Source organism: Alligator sinensis, unplaced genomic scaffold, assembly GCF_000455745.1.
Source record: "Alligator sinensis unplaced genomic scaffold, ASM45574v1 scaffold388_2, whole genome shotgun sequence".
Lineage (NCBI taxonomy): Eukaryota > Metazoa > Chordata > Crocodylia > Alligatoridae > Alligator > Alligator sinensis.
The window spans coordinates 1,565,312-1,582,593 of NW_005842102.1; the positions used below are offsets into that span (position 1 = coordinate 1,565,312).

Here is a 17,282-nt window from a genome sequence, read left to right on the forward strand (position 1 = left end):
GCCCCTCCAATTTTCTCTGTGCCACATGCAGACTTGCGAGCCCCAAGCCTCCACAGTCACGCTTCAGGCTCCCAGTGATGAGATTGCTTGAAAAAATCATGAGATTTTCTAAAAATAGCCTGTTGCAGGGGCTTTTCTTTGCCTTCAGGGTTTTGGTTTAACATTTGGGTCGCAGTTTCAAGTTTTTCTCCGCAAACACGAGGAGTAGAAATTTCCTTTAAAAAAACCAACAGCTCAGTAAATAAAAGCTGCGAGTGGCCTGCACGTCCCAGCCCTCCAGGAGTTGGGGATTTAAGAAAGCCTCTGAATAGCATTGGGAATGCTGGCAACATGGCCACAGCTTCTCTTTCTCATGCACAAACCCAATGGATGAAATGTGGCCCTTTCAAGGTCTTCTGTAGCTCGCTCTCCTGCTACCATTCCCATAGCAGAAGAGGCTGTCTGGTCTGCTACAGCAGCATTCGATGCTGAGATCACAACGCTGGGAGGCAGGGCTTTTTTGGGTCTCGACCTCCTCTGCCACTGACACGCTTTGTGACCCTGAGCAAGTCACTTACCCACCCCATGCCTCAGCTTACCCATCTGTAGCCTGGACGAAGCTGCCTGCCTCAGTGGGGTTTGACTGTGTTGGTTATGCAGCGCTTTGTGGCGCTGTGCAACAAGGCATTCTCGAGGTGCTGTGTATTATTCTTGCTGAGGCTTCACAATAGCATGTGCTTGCAGAGAAGTGGGTTGTAAAATGACTGTAGGGTTTCTGCTAATTGAGATTTCCTCCTTTGCATCTGTGCAGCGATTCTGCGGGGAGCTTTCATCCAGCCTGCTTTACAAGGAGCTGTACTCGCTAGGATATCAGGGAGCCATTAGGAAGAGCTGGGCTTCAGGGACCCTGGCTTCAAGGGGCAGAGGGCATTGGCAGAGGTGAAATGATAACATAGTGCTGCAGACCTCCAGGGCACGTGTGAGAGAGGCTGAGTGTCCTTAGCACTGCCTCAGGCTGGATTTTCAAAGGCCAAACCCAGGTTTCTTCAGTGCCAGTCTCTGTCCCATGCCCTTTCCACTGCATTGTATTTTTAAACAACAACATTTTAAAAACCTGATCCCTGTTGGCCAGTGCAACATTGCCAGCTCCAGCCAAGCAGAAATCCTGAGAGGGACTTGAAAATCGTGAGTGCTTATACAGTAACACCTGCTGAGGTTTCTTGATTTGCCTTTGGGGTTTTTTGAGGCTTCAGCATTCAAGGTTTCCAAATTCTCTCTGCAACTGGGAGGGCTGAGAAGGTGGACGGTGAGCGTCTCACACCTTCACCTGACTCCAGGAGCTGGGGATTGACCGCCGGAAAAAACCCACCATGACTTAGAATAAAATGTACAAGTTGGCAACCTCCTCAGCGTTCAGTGCATCTTACTCTACAGCAGGCAGCTTTGGGCTTAGCTGCTGGCCACCAGGCACCTGGTCCCAGATGACAGCGTTTATTCATGGTCCAGGAGTATTAAGCATGGAGATCCAGGGCCTGAGCCATGAGATCTCGCATTCCCTGTGGACTGAACACTGCTGCGTGAGTCAGGTCCTGCTCTCAGCTCTGAGCCTGGCTCCCCTCAGACCCAAAGCAAATCCCGTGTCTACTCCTCCTCCTCTTGCCCATTTGCACTAGCTCAGGGTTGGCCGAGCGCTTTGCCAGCCCAACACTTGCATCGATGCCATGTGCCCAGTGGGGCTGCCCAGAGTCCTGCTGGCTCGCTTCCACCTAATAAAATGCTCCTCCTTTGCAGCAGCGCTGTTGAGGAGATGCACATTTAAATGTACGTATAGAAAAGCCGAGGTGCCAGCTGGAGGTCAATTTTTTTCTGTGGGGTTTTTTTTTTTCATGCTTAAATGCCCCCCCTTGCCACCTAAAACTGGCTGTGGGAGGGAGCTGCATGGTGCATCAGGGGGGTTTGAAATGCTCATTTCTCTGCTGCAGGTGCATCAGGGGGTTTTGAAATGCTCATTTCTCTGCTGCAGGCCTGCGGCACTCTGCAGCACTCCCAGCACAGGGCTCTGGCAACAGCTGCAGCTCCTGCAGCAGCCTGGGGGCATATCTCTAAGGGGCTTCCCTGGCACAAAACCACTTGACATGGAAATTTCCATTGCAATCCATGCTGAAATGGCAGTGGCCATTCCAGCTTGCGGGGTGTTCTGCCTTTGCAGGGGCCTGCTTGAGTGTTTGCATCCCCTTTTAGTGCTTGGACTGGGAGAGGTGCTGGATGCTGGACTGGTTGACTGGACGGCAGCTGGCTGCTATCTCCCTGGGCCCAGCACCAGCACGGGAAGGCTGTCTGGGTGGTGGCTGCTGGCTGCGAAAGCCACTGGTTTGCTGGAGCTCTGGAAAGCTCATGCATCAATGCAGCGGTTCCCAAGTTTGGACCACAGTTTTAATGCAAAGGTCTCGTGGGATCCCTCCTGTCTGGCCTGTGATCATCTGCACTCCTCCTGGCTCTGACTTGGATTACATCGTATTGCTGGGCCTGTTACTGCAGTTGCTGACATGGAGAAACAGCATTAGGGAAGTACTGTATTTTTAGCTCTTTTTCATGCAGCTGGAAACCAGGAGGAGGAGGAATCATCAGCACGTGACCAGCCAGTTCTCCTTAGTCCATTAGCTCCTTGGGTCACAGTTTGGGAAGCTTGGTTGAAATGCTTTACGTGGTGGCCGAGCAAGTCTGCTGGGAACCTAGAACTGGAGTAGCAAGGCGATTGCAAGGTCAGGGTTGAGGTGCATCCTCCTACTGAGGATGGGAAGCTCACACAGTGCTTGCTAAAATCATTCCCGGCTCTGCTAAGCATTGCTGGGGTGTGTGTCTGTCTCTCAATGCCCCAGTGACAGGGCCTCTGACAAGCGTGAAAGAAAAAGCAGGAGCTGTGCGGCCCAGTGAATACAGCAAATGTTAATAAGAACGGACATAAACACACGTACAGCTCTGCCAGGCCAACCCCAGCAGGAGAAAGGAGTAAGGAGGTGGGGATAGGAAGGGCCTAATCCATATGGTCAGAGGAGATCTCTCGAGACACCAATCAGTTCGGAGGAGAACGGAGCGGGGGGTGAGAGGTGCTTGAAAAGATAATAGAGTTTCTGTGCTGTTGGCAGTCTGCAAGTCTCAGCTGCGGTTACCAGTTGCAAATAGAAATCACTCCTATCTTCCCCTTCCGTTCACTTTGGGGAACCAGAGTTTGTAGCACTAACCCCTGAGAAGGAGCTGGACTTGAATTGGGTACTTGGTGATGCGACGATCCTACTTTGTTTAAATCTAAGGGCCAGCCCAGACAGAACGTCCCTATATGATGTTTCCTTTTCTGTCTGATAGCAGGCAAGGGCTGGAAATGCCCCTGCTCCTCTTGCAGTGTTTTCATATGGGTGGACTCCACATGTGAGTGGAAATTGTCTGGAACCTCCAAAACTGGCTACAGAGAGGGGATGGTGCCGAGTTCAGCAGCACCATGGCTTGGAGGAGAGCCAGGCCTGGGAGTCATGAGCTCTTATAGTCCTGGTTTTTCTCTTGACTCAGTGGGTAATGCTGGCAATTCTCTGTAGGTGGGATTTTCAAATGAGCCCAGGGGAGTTAGGAGCCCAGCTCTCAGGGACAGCTAATGGGTATATACCATCTGTTGGTGGCTTTGGTCTCACATGCCTCGGTTTCTTCATCAGTAAAATGGGGGTGGTGATGCTCACATCCAGCCCTAGGTAAGAATCACCTAGGAAGATCACTGGGTTCGTGGTCAGATCCTGATCCCTGAAGTTCAACAAGAACAAGTGCAAAGTCCTGCATTTAGGATGGAAGAATCTCATGCACCGCTCCAGGCTTGGGGTCAACTGGCTAAGCAGCAGCTCTGCAGAAAAGGGCCTGGGGGTTGCAGTGGGCAATAAGCTGAATATGAGCCAGCAGTGTGCCTTTGTTGCCAGGAAGGCTAACGGCAGACTGGGCTGCATTAGTAGGAGCATCACCAGCAGATTGAGGGAAGTGCTTTTCCCCCTCTATTTGGCACTGGTGAAGCCGCATCTGGAGCCCTGTGTCTAGTTTTGGGCCCCCCACTGTAGAAAGGATGCGGACAAATTGGAGAGTCCAGTGGAGGGCAATGAAAGTGTTTCAGGGGCTGGGGCACATGACTGGTGAGGAGAGGCTGAGGGACATGGGCTTATTTAGGCTGCAGAAGAGAAGATTGAGGGGGGATTTGATAGCAGCCTTCAACTAGCAGATAACACAACAAGGAGCAACGGTCTCAAGTTGCAGCAAGGGAAGTTTAGGTTGGATATTAGGAAAGACTTTCTCACTAGGAGGGTGGTGAAGCACTGGAACAGGTTACCTGGAGAGGTGGTGGAAGCTCCACCCTTGGAGGTTTTTAAGGCCTGACTCGACAAAGCCTTGGCTGGGATGATCTGCTTGGGGCTGGTCCTGCCTTGAGCCTGGGATTGGATTAGATGCAGCCTCCTGAGGGCCCTTCCAGCTCTCATTTTCTATAATTCTGCGATTCAGCCAAGCACTTAATGGACTCCAGGTTAGCTTCACTGGAGCGGATGGCGTTGTGTTGCAGATTAGCTTGTGCCCAAGCATTTCCGTGCGCAGGGCCTTTGCGCTTAGAGCTTGCTAAGTGTCAAGGATTCTAATAGTAATTATTAATAATTACCTATTAATAGATCCAGACTGACTCGCCCATCACAGAGGAGAAGACAGGCCTTTTGTGCTCTTTCTTTGCTGAAGAAGCATATTCATCCATGCAGAATGCTTGCCAGCTTCAAAGGTCTTGAAACAGGAGGTGCCTTTTGACTTTGCAAATCTTTGAGAGCCCCAGTCTGTATCCAGGTTACTGCCCCCTTCCCAGCCTGGGCTGGCACAGCAGACATCGCCTTGCTGGCACTGCGTCTGCCTCGGTACATGTTCCCCAGCACAGGAGGGCTGGGTGGGGTGGAGCGAAGTCTCTGCCCGTTCCAGCGCTCGCATGCAGTGGGGCAGGGAGCGTTGCATGCCCGAGGACTCCCTCATGCTCCAGGAACAGGCACACAGCCGGGGTATCTGTCTTGCTGTGTTGTCCCAGCTGTTCGTCTCTTCTTGCTGCCAGCACTGCAGGGGAGGGTGGGATAAGGATGGTCTTAGTGACAGACTACAGCATCCTCAGGTCTGAACATGGCAGAGGCAGGGGACAAAAGCCAAAGACAGGGCCCCATCTGACCATGCAGTTCAGAGATCACTCCTCCCTGCTGTCCACCTTGCTCAGCGGAAAGCCTGGTTCTTCCTTTGTCTTCCTTCATGTTCAAGGGACAGTGAATCGGTCCCCCCATGCCCTGCCCTGCACTTCTTCCCTAGCCCCAGATTCTTCCATCTGTTGAGGGCATTAAGATGCCCAGCTGAACACAGTCCATGCCAAAAGGACCCAGGTATCCCAAACAGAGCCAGCCCCTCCATCCCGATGGCTCAATGGCACCTGTGGGGGAGTAACGGGCTTCTCTCACTGCAGCAGCTGAAACCTTAGCCGCTTGCCTTTGTAGGTGGAGGAATTCAGGGCTTTGCTGCAGAGATAATTTCAGGGAATTGATTTAAGTGGCAAAGGCAAGCAGCCTTTGGAGATGAGGTCACCTGTGTACTGCCTGCAAAGGGAGCCTTTTCCAGCTCGTTACCCGTAACTCCTTGCTGCATACGCAGCCAACAGACACTTTGATCTTATTAAGCGGCACAAACCCCATAGCTCACCGGTGCAATCAGCTGGGCTCCTTCTGGGCCCCGGGCCCTTTAATGTTGGCGTATCTCTGTCTGTGTTCTCAGCCAAGCTGCGGGGCTGGGCCAGGAGCTCTTTCTGCTTTTCTTCTTGATGATAAGAGAAATGAATGCCGTGGTGATAGGTTAACCCTTTCCTCTGCCCAGGACTAATCTGAAAAGTGGTGCTCCCTAGTCACACGCCTCCTTGTTCGTGATTTGTACCCCCTGCATGGCCCTCAGGGCCTCCTTGTGCCAGACCCTGAGCAAGAAATGGGAGACAGTCCCTGCCCCACCAAGTTTACAATGCGGATAGACCAGGTGCAACGAGATGAAGTGCTTTGTTCAGTGGCAGTGGCAAAGCAAATTTGTCCTGAATCCCAGAGTCTCTCCACAGGCTCTCTCTCCCACTGAGGTAGGAAGCACCCCTTTGAGATTGCCTACCGCACTAGATGTGTGTTTGGCAAGCCTTACACTGTTATGTGTGAAGGCATAGGGCCCCTGGGAGAAGAGGAGTGATGTGCAAAGGGAAGCACAATGGGTAGTAATGGCATCACTTTCTGGATCAGCGTCTCTGCCTCTCTTCCTGGACAGCCCCGTGCTGCTCTTGGCTCTTGCCATTGCTCTCAGCCTTGATCTCTCCAGTTTGAAGGTCAGTCATTTGCTCCAGATGAAATGTATTCTTCCCCTGCACTGAGCCAGCACAGGGCTGGTCCATCACTCCTGCCCCGATTAACCCTCTGTGCCCGAGTCCCTACTTTCCAGAGACAGGGCACAGGGCTGCAGACTCTCCTGCCGCTCTGGATCTGCGGTGTGCTATCTGGCAGGCTGCTTTGTTCCTCTCTCCCCTTCTCGACCCGTCTGCCTGCTTGGGCTGTAAGTAAGCGCTCTGCCGGTGTATACACAGGGCCCTGGTTTCAGGTTGGTTCTCTAGGTACTGCTGGAAATGCTCATGAGAGATCAGTGCACTGCGACTAAAGCAGTTGGCAGTGCAAGTGGCAGAAGCTCCATCTGGTCCTGGGTGAGGCCCATTGAAGCTGCCAGCTCCCATTCACTCCAGCTGCCCTGGGAGACGAAGCGACCGAGTTTCTTGCTTCTGCCTCTGCCAGCTTGTTCCTTTGTACACTGTCAGTTATTTTGATAAGTCCCTTCCTCACCTCAGGCCCTGGGACTCCCTGCAGGTTCAAACGTGTTACCTGGTCCTGCCTGCAAGCCTGGTGGGTTTTCAGATGCTCTGACAATGCTGCCTTGTGCTGCTGTTAGACGTGTCGGGAGCTCTGAATGGCGATGGTCTGGCAGGGAGGCAGAGGTCCCTGCCTGGGACCGCCCTGCACTGGGCATTCACCTTCACAGACGTGCCGGTGAGAAACGGAGCACGTTGCTGGCTGCTCGGCACTGCGGCACTAATGGGCAGATCCCTTCGGGCTCTAATGGGCTTCCTTGGCAATCTTGTTGCTCTGCCTCTGGCTTTCTGTACGCACACTGGTTAGACTCACCGTGTGCCTCGCAGCACCTAAGAACTGCCTCTTTGGCAGGTGGGACGCTGAGACCCCGCAGGATGTGACCCAGCTCAGGGCCTCGCCACCCACTCGAACTGAAACACGGCTGAGCCTGGCTCCCTGTCCCGTGTCAGGACCGCGCTTGCTTCTCACAAACCTGCCTCCCTCCTCTGTGCAAAGGGGAAGAGAGATGGGTTATGCTTTCATACTAAGCAAACCGTCCCACGGTCAGGGAATAGCCCAGCTTCCAAGCAGCGTGGGGCATATTGGAGAGCTGAGCCCTGACAAAGCTCACTTCACAAGGTTTTGCCATGCTGTGAAGCTCCTCCCTCCAGCCCTGTCTTTCATTCCTCCCTCCTGCCCAGGATAATGCCTTTGTGTCCGGGACGCCCCTGCATTTGTGTCAGCTGGCTGGATCTCAGGCCCTTTTCTGAATGAGCAGAGAGGCAGGCCCAGGTGTCTGCACGGAGGTTTGTGCTCCAGGCTTGTGTTAAGGAGGTTTTTGCTAGCGTGGATGGAGCAGCCGCAGGTCTCTTTAGTGGTCCCCAGGTCCCCCGGCCCCTGCTGACCTTGAATCCGGCCCCGTGTCTGCGACATCCGCGGTGTTCGTTAGTGTGATGTGACACCGGGGTGCGTTTCCCACGCAGTGCGGGTAATAATTATCATCAAGACTGTTATTGTTGTGCTGGTCACATCCTGAAATCAGGAGCTCCGTGATTAAATGCCCTAATTGCAGACTGGAGTCGCTAATGTGTTAATTCATATAATTTTTCCTTCACTGCGGTCCCTTCTCCAAGTGATCAGGTGGCTTCACTTTTAAGCCTTCAAAGGACAAGCCGAAAAGAAAGAAGTGGGTCCCTTCCTTGTAATATCCTCACCCAGCCGTACGACAGCTCCCCCAGCCGGGCGCTCAGGCGTGCTGTGTGTGGGACCCGCCACGCTAAGCCTGTGTGCGTATAAGCATCCATGGATGAAGGAGGCTGAAGTGCTGGCTTTCCTCATCCTCCCCGGTACAGTGCTCTCCCTCTCTTCCCCCTGCATGAAAATGGGGCCTTCCAGCCCTGGTGTTGGGCACCCCCTGGTCCCAAGGTGCCTCTGTTTGGGTGGAAGCTGACTCTCCCTCCACTGTGGCATCCAGGGCTGCAACAATTTCATACCTGCCATACCGAGGTGGGTTCCTCAAACCATCACAGTCACTACAAGAGGAGCCGGGGGTCAAGGCTGGGTTCTCCCTAGGATGGATGAGGCAGTGTCGTCCAGTAGCACTGAGGAGATCTGAGTTGCAGTCCCTGCTCTGACACAGGCTCCCTGTGGGACCTTGGGCAAGTCCCTTAGTCTACATGGGCCTCAGTTTCTCCTTCTGTACAATGGGCGTAATAGCACTGCCCTGCCTCATGAGGAGTACATCAGCTATAAAGCAGCGGTTCCCAATCTGTGGTATGGATACCACCAGTAGTACGCAGACAACCTGTCAGTGGTATGCATTAATAGATTTATTCTAATTACTTTATATGACAAAAAGTTGCTGGTGGTACATAAAGTTGAACTGAAAAATCTGCTGGTGGTACTTAAGGTCGTATCATTTTAAATTGGTGGTGCACAATCTGTCAGCGTTTGGGAACCGCTGCTATAGGGGTTATGTGGCTACCTAAGGTGCCTGGATAGGGAGCATCCAGTTCATAGGCTGCTGCAGTCAAGAGCCAGATCCTGCAGGGTGCTGTGTGCCTGGGTTTCAGAGAGGGCAGAGGCCCCTCAGCAGCTTGCACTTCTGGCGTGAGGCTGCTGCTTCCCACAGGGCTCCACTGCCGTCCCCATCGGGGCTCCGGCACCTGCCAGGCATGATGGTGAGCCAAGTAGCGCAGCCACGCCAAGGCCCCCGTCCCCCTGGCTCGGGGTTGGAGGCTCCCGAGAACCCATGTCGAATTTAGCTCTGCAGAGGTGAAGGGGAGAGCCACACACCAGGGTGTGGGTGAAAGGGCCACCTGTCAACAGCTGGCCCCACACTCACAGCTGGGTCAGTCATGAGGACCGGCTCCCAGGGAGTGGTACTGAATTGCATATGATGGGGGGGAGGCATGAGACTGCAAGCAGCAGCGGGTCTGGGTTTCTTTGCTTTGCTTTGGGAGTCACCCATCCAGCTCCTGCGAGCAGGACAGGGGAACTGTCTGTGTAGGTATTTTTTGTGCCAGGCCCGTCACCGTGGTATCTGGCCTCCCTGAAACCTCATGTAGTCTGAGGCATTATGACCTCTAATGAAAGCAGACAGCGTTTTTCCCAGAAGCGCTTAAGAGACTTGCTGGCTTTAGGGCAGGGGTGGGCAAAATGCAGCCCATGGGTTGGATGTGGCCCGCCAGGCCATTCTATCTGGCCCACGGGGACCCTAAAAAATGTAGAAAATTAATATTTATCTGCCCCTGGCTGCCTGTCATGTGGCCCCTGATGGCTTGCCAAAACTCAGTAGGCGGCCCTCTGCCCAAAATAATTGCCCGCCCCTGCTCTAGGAGTCAGATGTCTTGGCATTAAAGTCACAAGAGCCTCTGTACACTTGGACAGTCTCCAGTGGGATTCCCTGCAGCAGGTGTGCATTGTAACATGCCCAGGCATACCTAAGACATGATGCTGCATGCTGCTGATGATTTACTGCGATTACAGGGACAGGAGCTTGATCCTGCTGCTCCAAAAACCCAGGCTTTTCCCCCCTGAGCTAAAGGAGAATCACCCTTGGCTGCCAGCGGTATAGGTCCAGTGACCCAGATCCTGTTCTGCCTCAGAGAAAACATTTTATGTACACCCAGCTGTTGCATTTCACTATGCTCTACTTCTTAATTTGTCTCTTGCTGTCTGGCCATCCTTCCTCAAGCAGGATAAACCCTCCAGAAGCTGGAGCTGAACTTTCAAGCCCCACAGCATTCAAAACAGCCCACCCTGAGCAATCCTACAGGCAGCCTGCTCCGATCAACAGGAGGTTGGCCACAGTGATGCTGTACAGGACTGGGACCCTAGTTAGAAAGGAACTTGTGAGGATATACAAGGAAGACGAGCTACCTTCCGACCTGGCTCCATCAGGATCAGGTGTCCCGTTTCTGCTGTCCCAAGGCAGGAAAAATGTTTAAACAAACTCATTTGATATCCTGTAACCTCCTTCTGCTCCCTCCGAACACCTGGGGCTTAGGAAGGCTTGGAGAGGGGAGAGGAGGTTACTCGGGCCGCTGCGCCCGGAGCTGGTGGAGTGACGCAGAAGGTAACAGCACGCTCCCACATCAATCGGTGCTTCCCTTTCTTGTAAATATTATTCCAGCGCCGGCTGCAGTGCAGCCTGACTCGGTGAGCTGGCCAAGCAGCCGGTGGGAATTCATAAATATTTCCATCCCCTGTCCCTGCTGCACCCTCCTGGATGGAGGTGCAAGATTGATCGCTGCGGTGGCTTGTCTCCATCTGGACAGAGCTGGCGGCGGGGGGGGCCTTGGTGTGCTAATTCCCAGCCCAGCACCAAGTCGACTCCTCTGCAGCTGTGGAAGGGAGGTGCGTGTGGCTCTCGGGTAGCTAGTGGCTGCTTCCCAGGTGGCTTGGGGGCTGTTGCTGTGGGTAGCAGTCTGTGTGTGGGCATCAGGAGAGGGGCATGGCAGAGGCCAGTTCTGCCTGTTCCTCTCCTTCTTCCTTGCTTGTTTTCGCCATGCTTTATCGGTGGGGGACACAGCAAAATGACTAACTAGCAGCACAGAAAGCACCTAGAGATAGGTCCTGGCCCCACTGAGGTCAGAGGAGTTGGACGATTGCTGTCAGTGGGGTTGGGAAGTCTCGTTCACGCTGGTGCCCTGGTTCGTTGGAGCTGGAGCAGAGCAAAGCCACTGCCCTGATGCACTGAGCCCTGCTCCCCTTCCACAGGCGACTCGCATGCAGGCCCCAGTTTTGCTGCACTGGCGTGTTCCTAGCAGGGAAGGTGTCTCACTGCTGCTCCAGAGGTGTCTCCTGTATCTCATTGACCCAGGTTGGGAGTCAAAGGGGGCCAGAAGTGATGCGAGCCACATCCCTCCCCTTTGCTGCAGAAACCGGGGCATTATAACCCTGCCAGCCTAGGCTAGGAAGGGCCATTGCCTTTTTTGGTTTGTTCTTGGTAGTTGTCTGACAAACTCTTCCCGTGACCCAGGCCCAGCCTGCAGATTGCTCATGTGCTAGTCAAGTATTTGCTACCACAATTCACTTGGCCGAGTGCCATTGCTTCTGCTATACCTCAGCCCGTGAGCCCCCGCATCAGCCCCCACCTCCAATTACAAGGTGGAAGAGCTGCTCCCTGCCCTGTCTCCTTAGACGGATTAAATTATTTGTCCTGGTGGGCTTGCAGCTGAAGACGCTGCTGTTAAGTCAGTGGACCTGAGTTCTAGTCCTGTACCATGGCAGTGTCTCACTGTGACGCTCTGGCTCCCTCCCTCCACTGCCCCGTGTCTCAGTTTCCTCACCTTTAAAATGGGAGTAACAATATCAATCTCCTTGGCAAAGGTTTTTCAGATCCATGAATGAAAAACACGGCCTATAGCAAATTACCCAGGACTGTATATACAAAGGCCTCCTCGACTGAGCCGGGATGGAGCTGCAGTGTTGCAGTTGGAGCTATAAATGGCCTTGTTTGCGTTCCCTGCACAGAACTGCTATTCAAGTCAGCGAGGCCCCATGCACAGACCAAAGGCAGACTATCTCCTGTTTATGTGGTGCTATTATGTTAGACTGTTGCTCTGAGACTTGCATGATAAGTGCTTTTAAATGAGCACATAGCACAACAGCACATATGGGGCTATAGGTTTTTCAGGGCCTAATCTGAGCAGATAAGTAATTGCATAATGCACTCCTATGATAAGGTGCCGTGCCGTTCACTGCAGTGACTTAGAAGTTACACATCAGCTGCAGTGTTACTCTAATGCCTGTGGTCTCTTCTGTGCGAGCACTTCATTATTAATGTTTTCAGCACTTTTCATCTACAAAACACTTTGCAGGCATTAACGTCTCTGGGCAGTCCCTACAGACAGGTAGGATCAGAGCTAGGGCTAGCCCTCATGCCGTGCTGGTTCCTGGGCCTGGGCTGTCCCCCGGCTCAAAGGGCCAGTGAAAATACTGTTTTTCCACGTGGAAGATTTGATTGTTGGGCTAGATTCATTTTTGTTATCATCATCATTATGATAAAAGAATGAATGCCTGGCTTGTAGGTGGTGTTTTGCATTTGTAGATCTGACAGGTAAGGACCCTGGGGATCACCTGTCCAGGTCCGTGCCCGAGAAAAGAGCAGAACCTCTCGGGTCTTCTGAGTCCCAGTTCGGTGCTGTCTCCATTGGCCATTCCTGCCCCCCAGGACGAGGGCATCCCATTACCTTGGGCCTTTGATCTTGGCACCATCTCGTGCAGCAGCTGGTGCATGAGAGAGCTTGCAAACAGGCACTGGCATGAGCAAGCACAGAGCTATCTTGGCAGGAGCACCAAAACCTCCTGGTCATCCAGGTATGTGCAGACACAGCCTCAGTTAGAGACATCCTAGAAATATTGCAATAGGAAAGAGAGTCACAGGGAGGAAATTAGCCATCAGGTCCTTTTTGCTCTCTGCACAGACTCCCACTGCAAGAGAAAGTGCAGCTCAGGATTAGTGCACTGGTTAGCTAAAGTGGCCACAATAGGCTCAGCTGAGTTAGAGGTGCAAAGGGCTTGCGTGATGAGTTGCTCATCTATAGGCAACTCCCTCCTTTCTTTCTTTCTTTCCCAGGTACAAGGGCTTCATCAAGGACTGCCCCAGCGGCCAGCTGGATGCTGCCGGGTTCCAGAAGATCTACAAGCAGTTCTTCCCCTTTGGCGACCCAACCAAATTTGCCACCTTTGTTTTTAACGTTTTTGATGAAAACAAAGTAAGTGGGGTGTGCCGGGAGCTGAGCCGCTCCTCTCCGCGCTGCCAGTCCCATGGTGTGTGACGCCCCATGGAGTTTATTGCGCAGAGCCGCCCGCTCACCGCTCGTTTCTCACGGCGCCCAAGCCCCAACCTTAGTTTCTTGGGGTGTGAAATGAGAGCGGAGGAGCTTTTGCGGTGAGGCCCTATGCTTATTTTACTTGATCATCCCCTTCCCCCAGGGTGATAAAGTGCAAAGTGAGAGAGGTGCTATGAGGCATTTGGCACAGCTGACAAAAGCCCTCCAGGCCAAGCATCCCATCTCCCCGAGAGCCCCCGGCGTGATCCGGGGTTGGAATTATAGGCTGCCGCAGGTTTTACATGGCCATCACAAGACAGATTATGCTCCTTACAGCTGAGCTGCCACAGAGATAAATGTTAATCATCTCCCGTGCCTTTAACCCTCTCCTCCTTGTTGGCACTTAAAGCTCTCTTCTCTTTCCCAAAGAGGGGTATTGGGGAGTGCCAGCTCCTCTTTGTGCCCACATATTGTCAGACTTGGATACCAATGGTTTTGCAAAACTGCAGAGGAGATAATCCTGGGGTCTGCCTACCCTGCTGGTGCCAGTCAGTGCCAGCCTCTCCCAGACCTATGCAGCATGCAGATGTGGGGCAGTGGTTTCCCGTGTCTTCATTCTGCAGATAATGCCATGAGGGAGAGAAGGTGTTTCACTTCCACGTCTCATGTGCCTTTTTCCATAGGCGACCAGAGCTATTTGAGTTTACATAGCCGCGCTGGCCAGAGACCCCTCAGGCTTTTCCCAACTGCCTCACCCTCTCACTGAGACAAACCATGCCCACTCCACGCATGCTGCCTTCAGGAGAGCTCGCGGGCCTCCACCTCTGTCTCAGGAGGCGGCATATGCAGAGCAGGCGTGCTGCACTTTGCTGTGGCACTCCCCGGCATAGTGCAGGAGCCCTGCAGACTTGCCCTTATGTTCCTTTCTTCGTTGGCTGGGGGGTGGGTGCAGCCCATCTGCCCTGGGTTGCCCACTGGCCTGGGTGCACAACAGTGAAGGGAAGCTCAGGATGAGGCCGTGGCTCCAGCAGTCTAGATTCCAGGCGGCTGCCAGTGCATTTTGGTGCCCAGCCCCGGTCAACTTCCTGCCCACTCTCCTACCCCTTGCTAACTCCCTTAGTTCTGGGAGTAACTTGACCCCTGACTCTTGGGGGGTCACTTTGGACGACAAGGCAAGATCTCAGTTGCTAGAACAGGTGGCAACAAAACTGCTCACATCATACAAATCGGCAGCCCAGCATCTGCACTGAGCTGGCTTGCTTGCATCTCAGCCTCTTGCCCCGTGCATGAGCCTCTGCTGCGGTATCTCACAGGGCCCTTTCCTTTCTCAGGATGGCAGGATCGAGTTTTCGGAGTTCATCCAAGCCCTGTCGGTCACTTCCCGAGGGACGCTGGATGAGAAACTGCGGTGTAAGTGCTTAGTCCCATCTGAAACCGGGATCCGGACCCCCTGTCTCTGAAGTCTGGCTGGGCTAAAATTGAGAGCACAGCCCAAAGCACGCAGACCCTGCAAGCTGTCTGCTTGCCTAGGGGAGCACTGCAAAGGCATGTCTCGTTCAGGTCTTGTGCTTGCCCTGGGACAGGCCTGTTCTTAGTGCCCAGGCTTGCAGTGTGCCAGCTGGAATCAAAGAGCGAGGACACGTAGCGGGCTGTAGAGAGGCAGGTTTCCAGAGCACAGAGCTGTGTGCCACTTAGTGCACATGCACTGAAGTTCCCAAGGTGTGTGGTGGATCGACTGCCCTGTGGAAGAGGCCCCATTACCTTTGGCATGGGAGCAGCCTAGGCAGCAGCAGGGCAGGGGTCCCCTTGCAAATGCATATCAGCTCCCAGGGGCAAATTCAGTTCCCAGAAGCCATTCAGGTCTTGGCCTCCTTGCTGAGACTGGCATCTGGGGGGGCCACTTAGCACCAACAGGGTTCATGTAGGCACTAGCCAGCTGGAGGTTATATATTCATCTCACACACAGGCCATTGCCTGACTGCCAAGTGTGCTGCAGCTTGGGTCTCATCCCCTCTGGAGGCAAAGAGCACTTCAGCCACTTGCCACCTCCCCCAGTCGATCAGTGCCCTGTCAGCAGGGTTGTGCCCCTGCATGGGTGCGTGGAGCTTCCTAAGCCCCTCTGCCTTGCTCTTCGTTTCAGGGGCATTTAAACTGTACGACTTGGACAATGACGGGTACATCACGAGGAATGAGATGCTGGACATCGTAGATGCTATTTATCAGATGGTGGTAAGCAGTTGGGCAGGGGAGGGTGGACGACACATTAGCAAGTGAAATGGGCAGCCTCAGAAGGAGTTTGCACCCCTGGCTTCATGGATATGGCAAGGGAGAGCAGGGGAGCCCTGGACCAGCACCTCCTCCCCTGCGATCATGATGCAGACGTGACTTCAGAGCCATTGCTTCCTGGGAGACCAAGCAGCCCCCATCAGACCCCTTTGGCTGCACATCCCACTGTGGGGAGAGCACTGTTCCTTAACCATTTTCCCAGGCTGCTGCGGCCTGGGCTTCTGGTGCTTTAGTCTATTGCTCCAGGTTGGGACTGGCATCCAAGTGTAGGTCTTTGCTAAGGGGGTGATGTAGCTGGGGCACGCCTGTGGGAGGGGAGCTGGCTTTCTGCAGTGCAGACAGAGAAGCACAAAGCTGCTCTAGCTGCCAGTGCCCTTCAGAGATTGTCCTGGTCACCAGTGCCAGAAAAGCCAGGGAAAAGACAGCAAAATGCAGAGGTCCCCCAGCACGAAAGAGGCAGGGCATGCCCAAGCAGGGGATATGTTTGACTGGCACTCTCGTATCCCCACAGGGAAATACAGTGGAGCTCCCGGAAGAGGAAAACACCCCAGAAAAGAGGGTGGATCGGATTTTCGCCATGATGGACAAGGTGAGTCACAGGGAGTACCCGTGTGTCGCCAAGAGCATGAAACGCCCAGCCGTGTAGCTGTCTCCTTTCACAGTGAGCTCTCCACAGCCTGCCCAGTGCTTCTCTGGGGCTGGTGGACTTCCTCCAGCTTGCTCAGGGCTTCTCAGCACCCCCTATGTTGCCTCTGGCACTTGTCTCAATGACGGCCCTCACCTAGACCACATCCTGGGGTGGGGGCATTTGCCTGAAATGTTCTCCCGGTTTCTGGCTTCCCTGTGGGTTCCTGAGCGGGGCTGGGGGCTGAGAGGTGAGGTTGCTTGAGTGCGTTGCTCTCCCCAGGCCAATCCAGGGTTTGATCCTGGGAAGGACTCTGCCTCCGTTAACGGGCAGAAGTTTCAAATGAATGAATAAAAGCCCTTCGCTATCAGCCCTCTGCAGCTCTCGCTGCCTTTGCCTTTCAGAACGCCGACGGGAAGCTCACGCTGCAGGAGTTCCAGGAGGGCTCCAAAGCCGACCCCTCCATCGTACAGGCGCTATCTCTCTATGACGGACTCGTATAGTCCTGGAGTCCCGAACTGCGGTAAGTTGAGCAAGGCGCTGGGGCTGGGGACCAGTGTTTGTCATAGGCAGGACTGGTGGGGCTGCTGCTGCCTGACGCATGGAATAACCCATTCAGGGGAAGTCGATTCATAGATTTGTAGATGCCAGGGTCGGAAGGGACCTCAACAGTCCGACCCCCTGCATAGGCAGGAAAGAGCGCTGGGGTCAGATGACCCCAGGCAGATGCCTATCCACCCTTCTCTTAAAGACCCGCAGGGTAGGGGAGAGCACCACCTCCCTTGGAAGCCCATTCCAAATTTTGGCCACCCTTACCGTGAAGAAGTTTTTCCTGATGTCTAGCCTAAATCTGCTCTCTGTCAGTCTGTGACCATTGTTCCTTGTTACCCCAAGAGGCGCCCTGGTGAACAGAGCATCTCCAATCCCTTGCTGCGTCCCCCTAATGAATTTGTAGGTGGCCACAGTAGGATGGATGGAAGGGACCTCAGGAAGCTGGACCACCCCCAGTCCGTGGGCAGGATCAGCTCTGGCTAATCCACTCCTCAATGGAAGAGGGCTAAATGACTGCTTGCCATGGGGTAGCAGCGTGCACATGGGCAGGTCCCACGGAGCAGCTGATGTGCTACAAAGCCAGGCCCTCTTTTGCTTTGCGGTGCTCTGCCCTTGCTCTGAGACACTCCAGATAGGCTGGGCTGGGTCCTGGGA

General features: G+C 53.9%; 1 protein-coding gene across 1 annotated transcript in view; it reads left to right on the forward strand.

Annotated features, from left to right (window-relative positions):
- The window catches only part of NCS1 (neuronal calcium sensor 1), an 81,231-nt gene that overhangs the window by 55,670 nt on the left and 8,279 nt on the right, over positions 1 to 17,282 (forward strand). The window contains exons 4-8 of the mRNA XM_025204987.1: positions 12,970 to 13,108; positions 14,497 to 14,575; positions 15,306 to 15,394; positions 15,963 to 16,040; positions 16,481 to 16,599. Of these exons, the coding sequence (XP_025060772.1) occupies positions 12,970 to 13,108; positions 14,497 to 14,575; positions 15,306 to 15,394; positions 15,963 to 16,040; positions 16,481 to 16,579 (484 nt within the window). The 3' untranslated portion in view covers positions 16,580 to 16,599. The remainder of the gene's footprint in view (positions 1 to 12,969; positions 13,109 to 14,496; positions 14,576 to 15,305; positions 15,395 to 15,962; positions 16,041 to 16,480; positions 16,600 to 17,282) is intronic.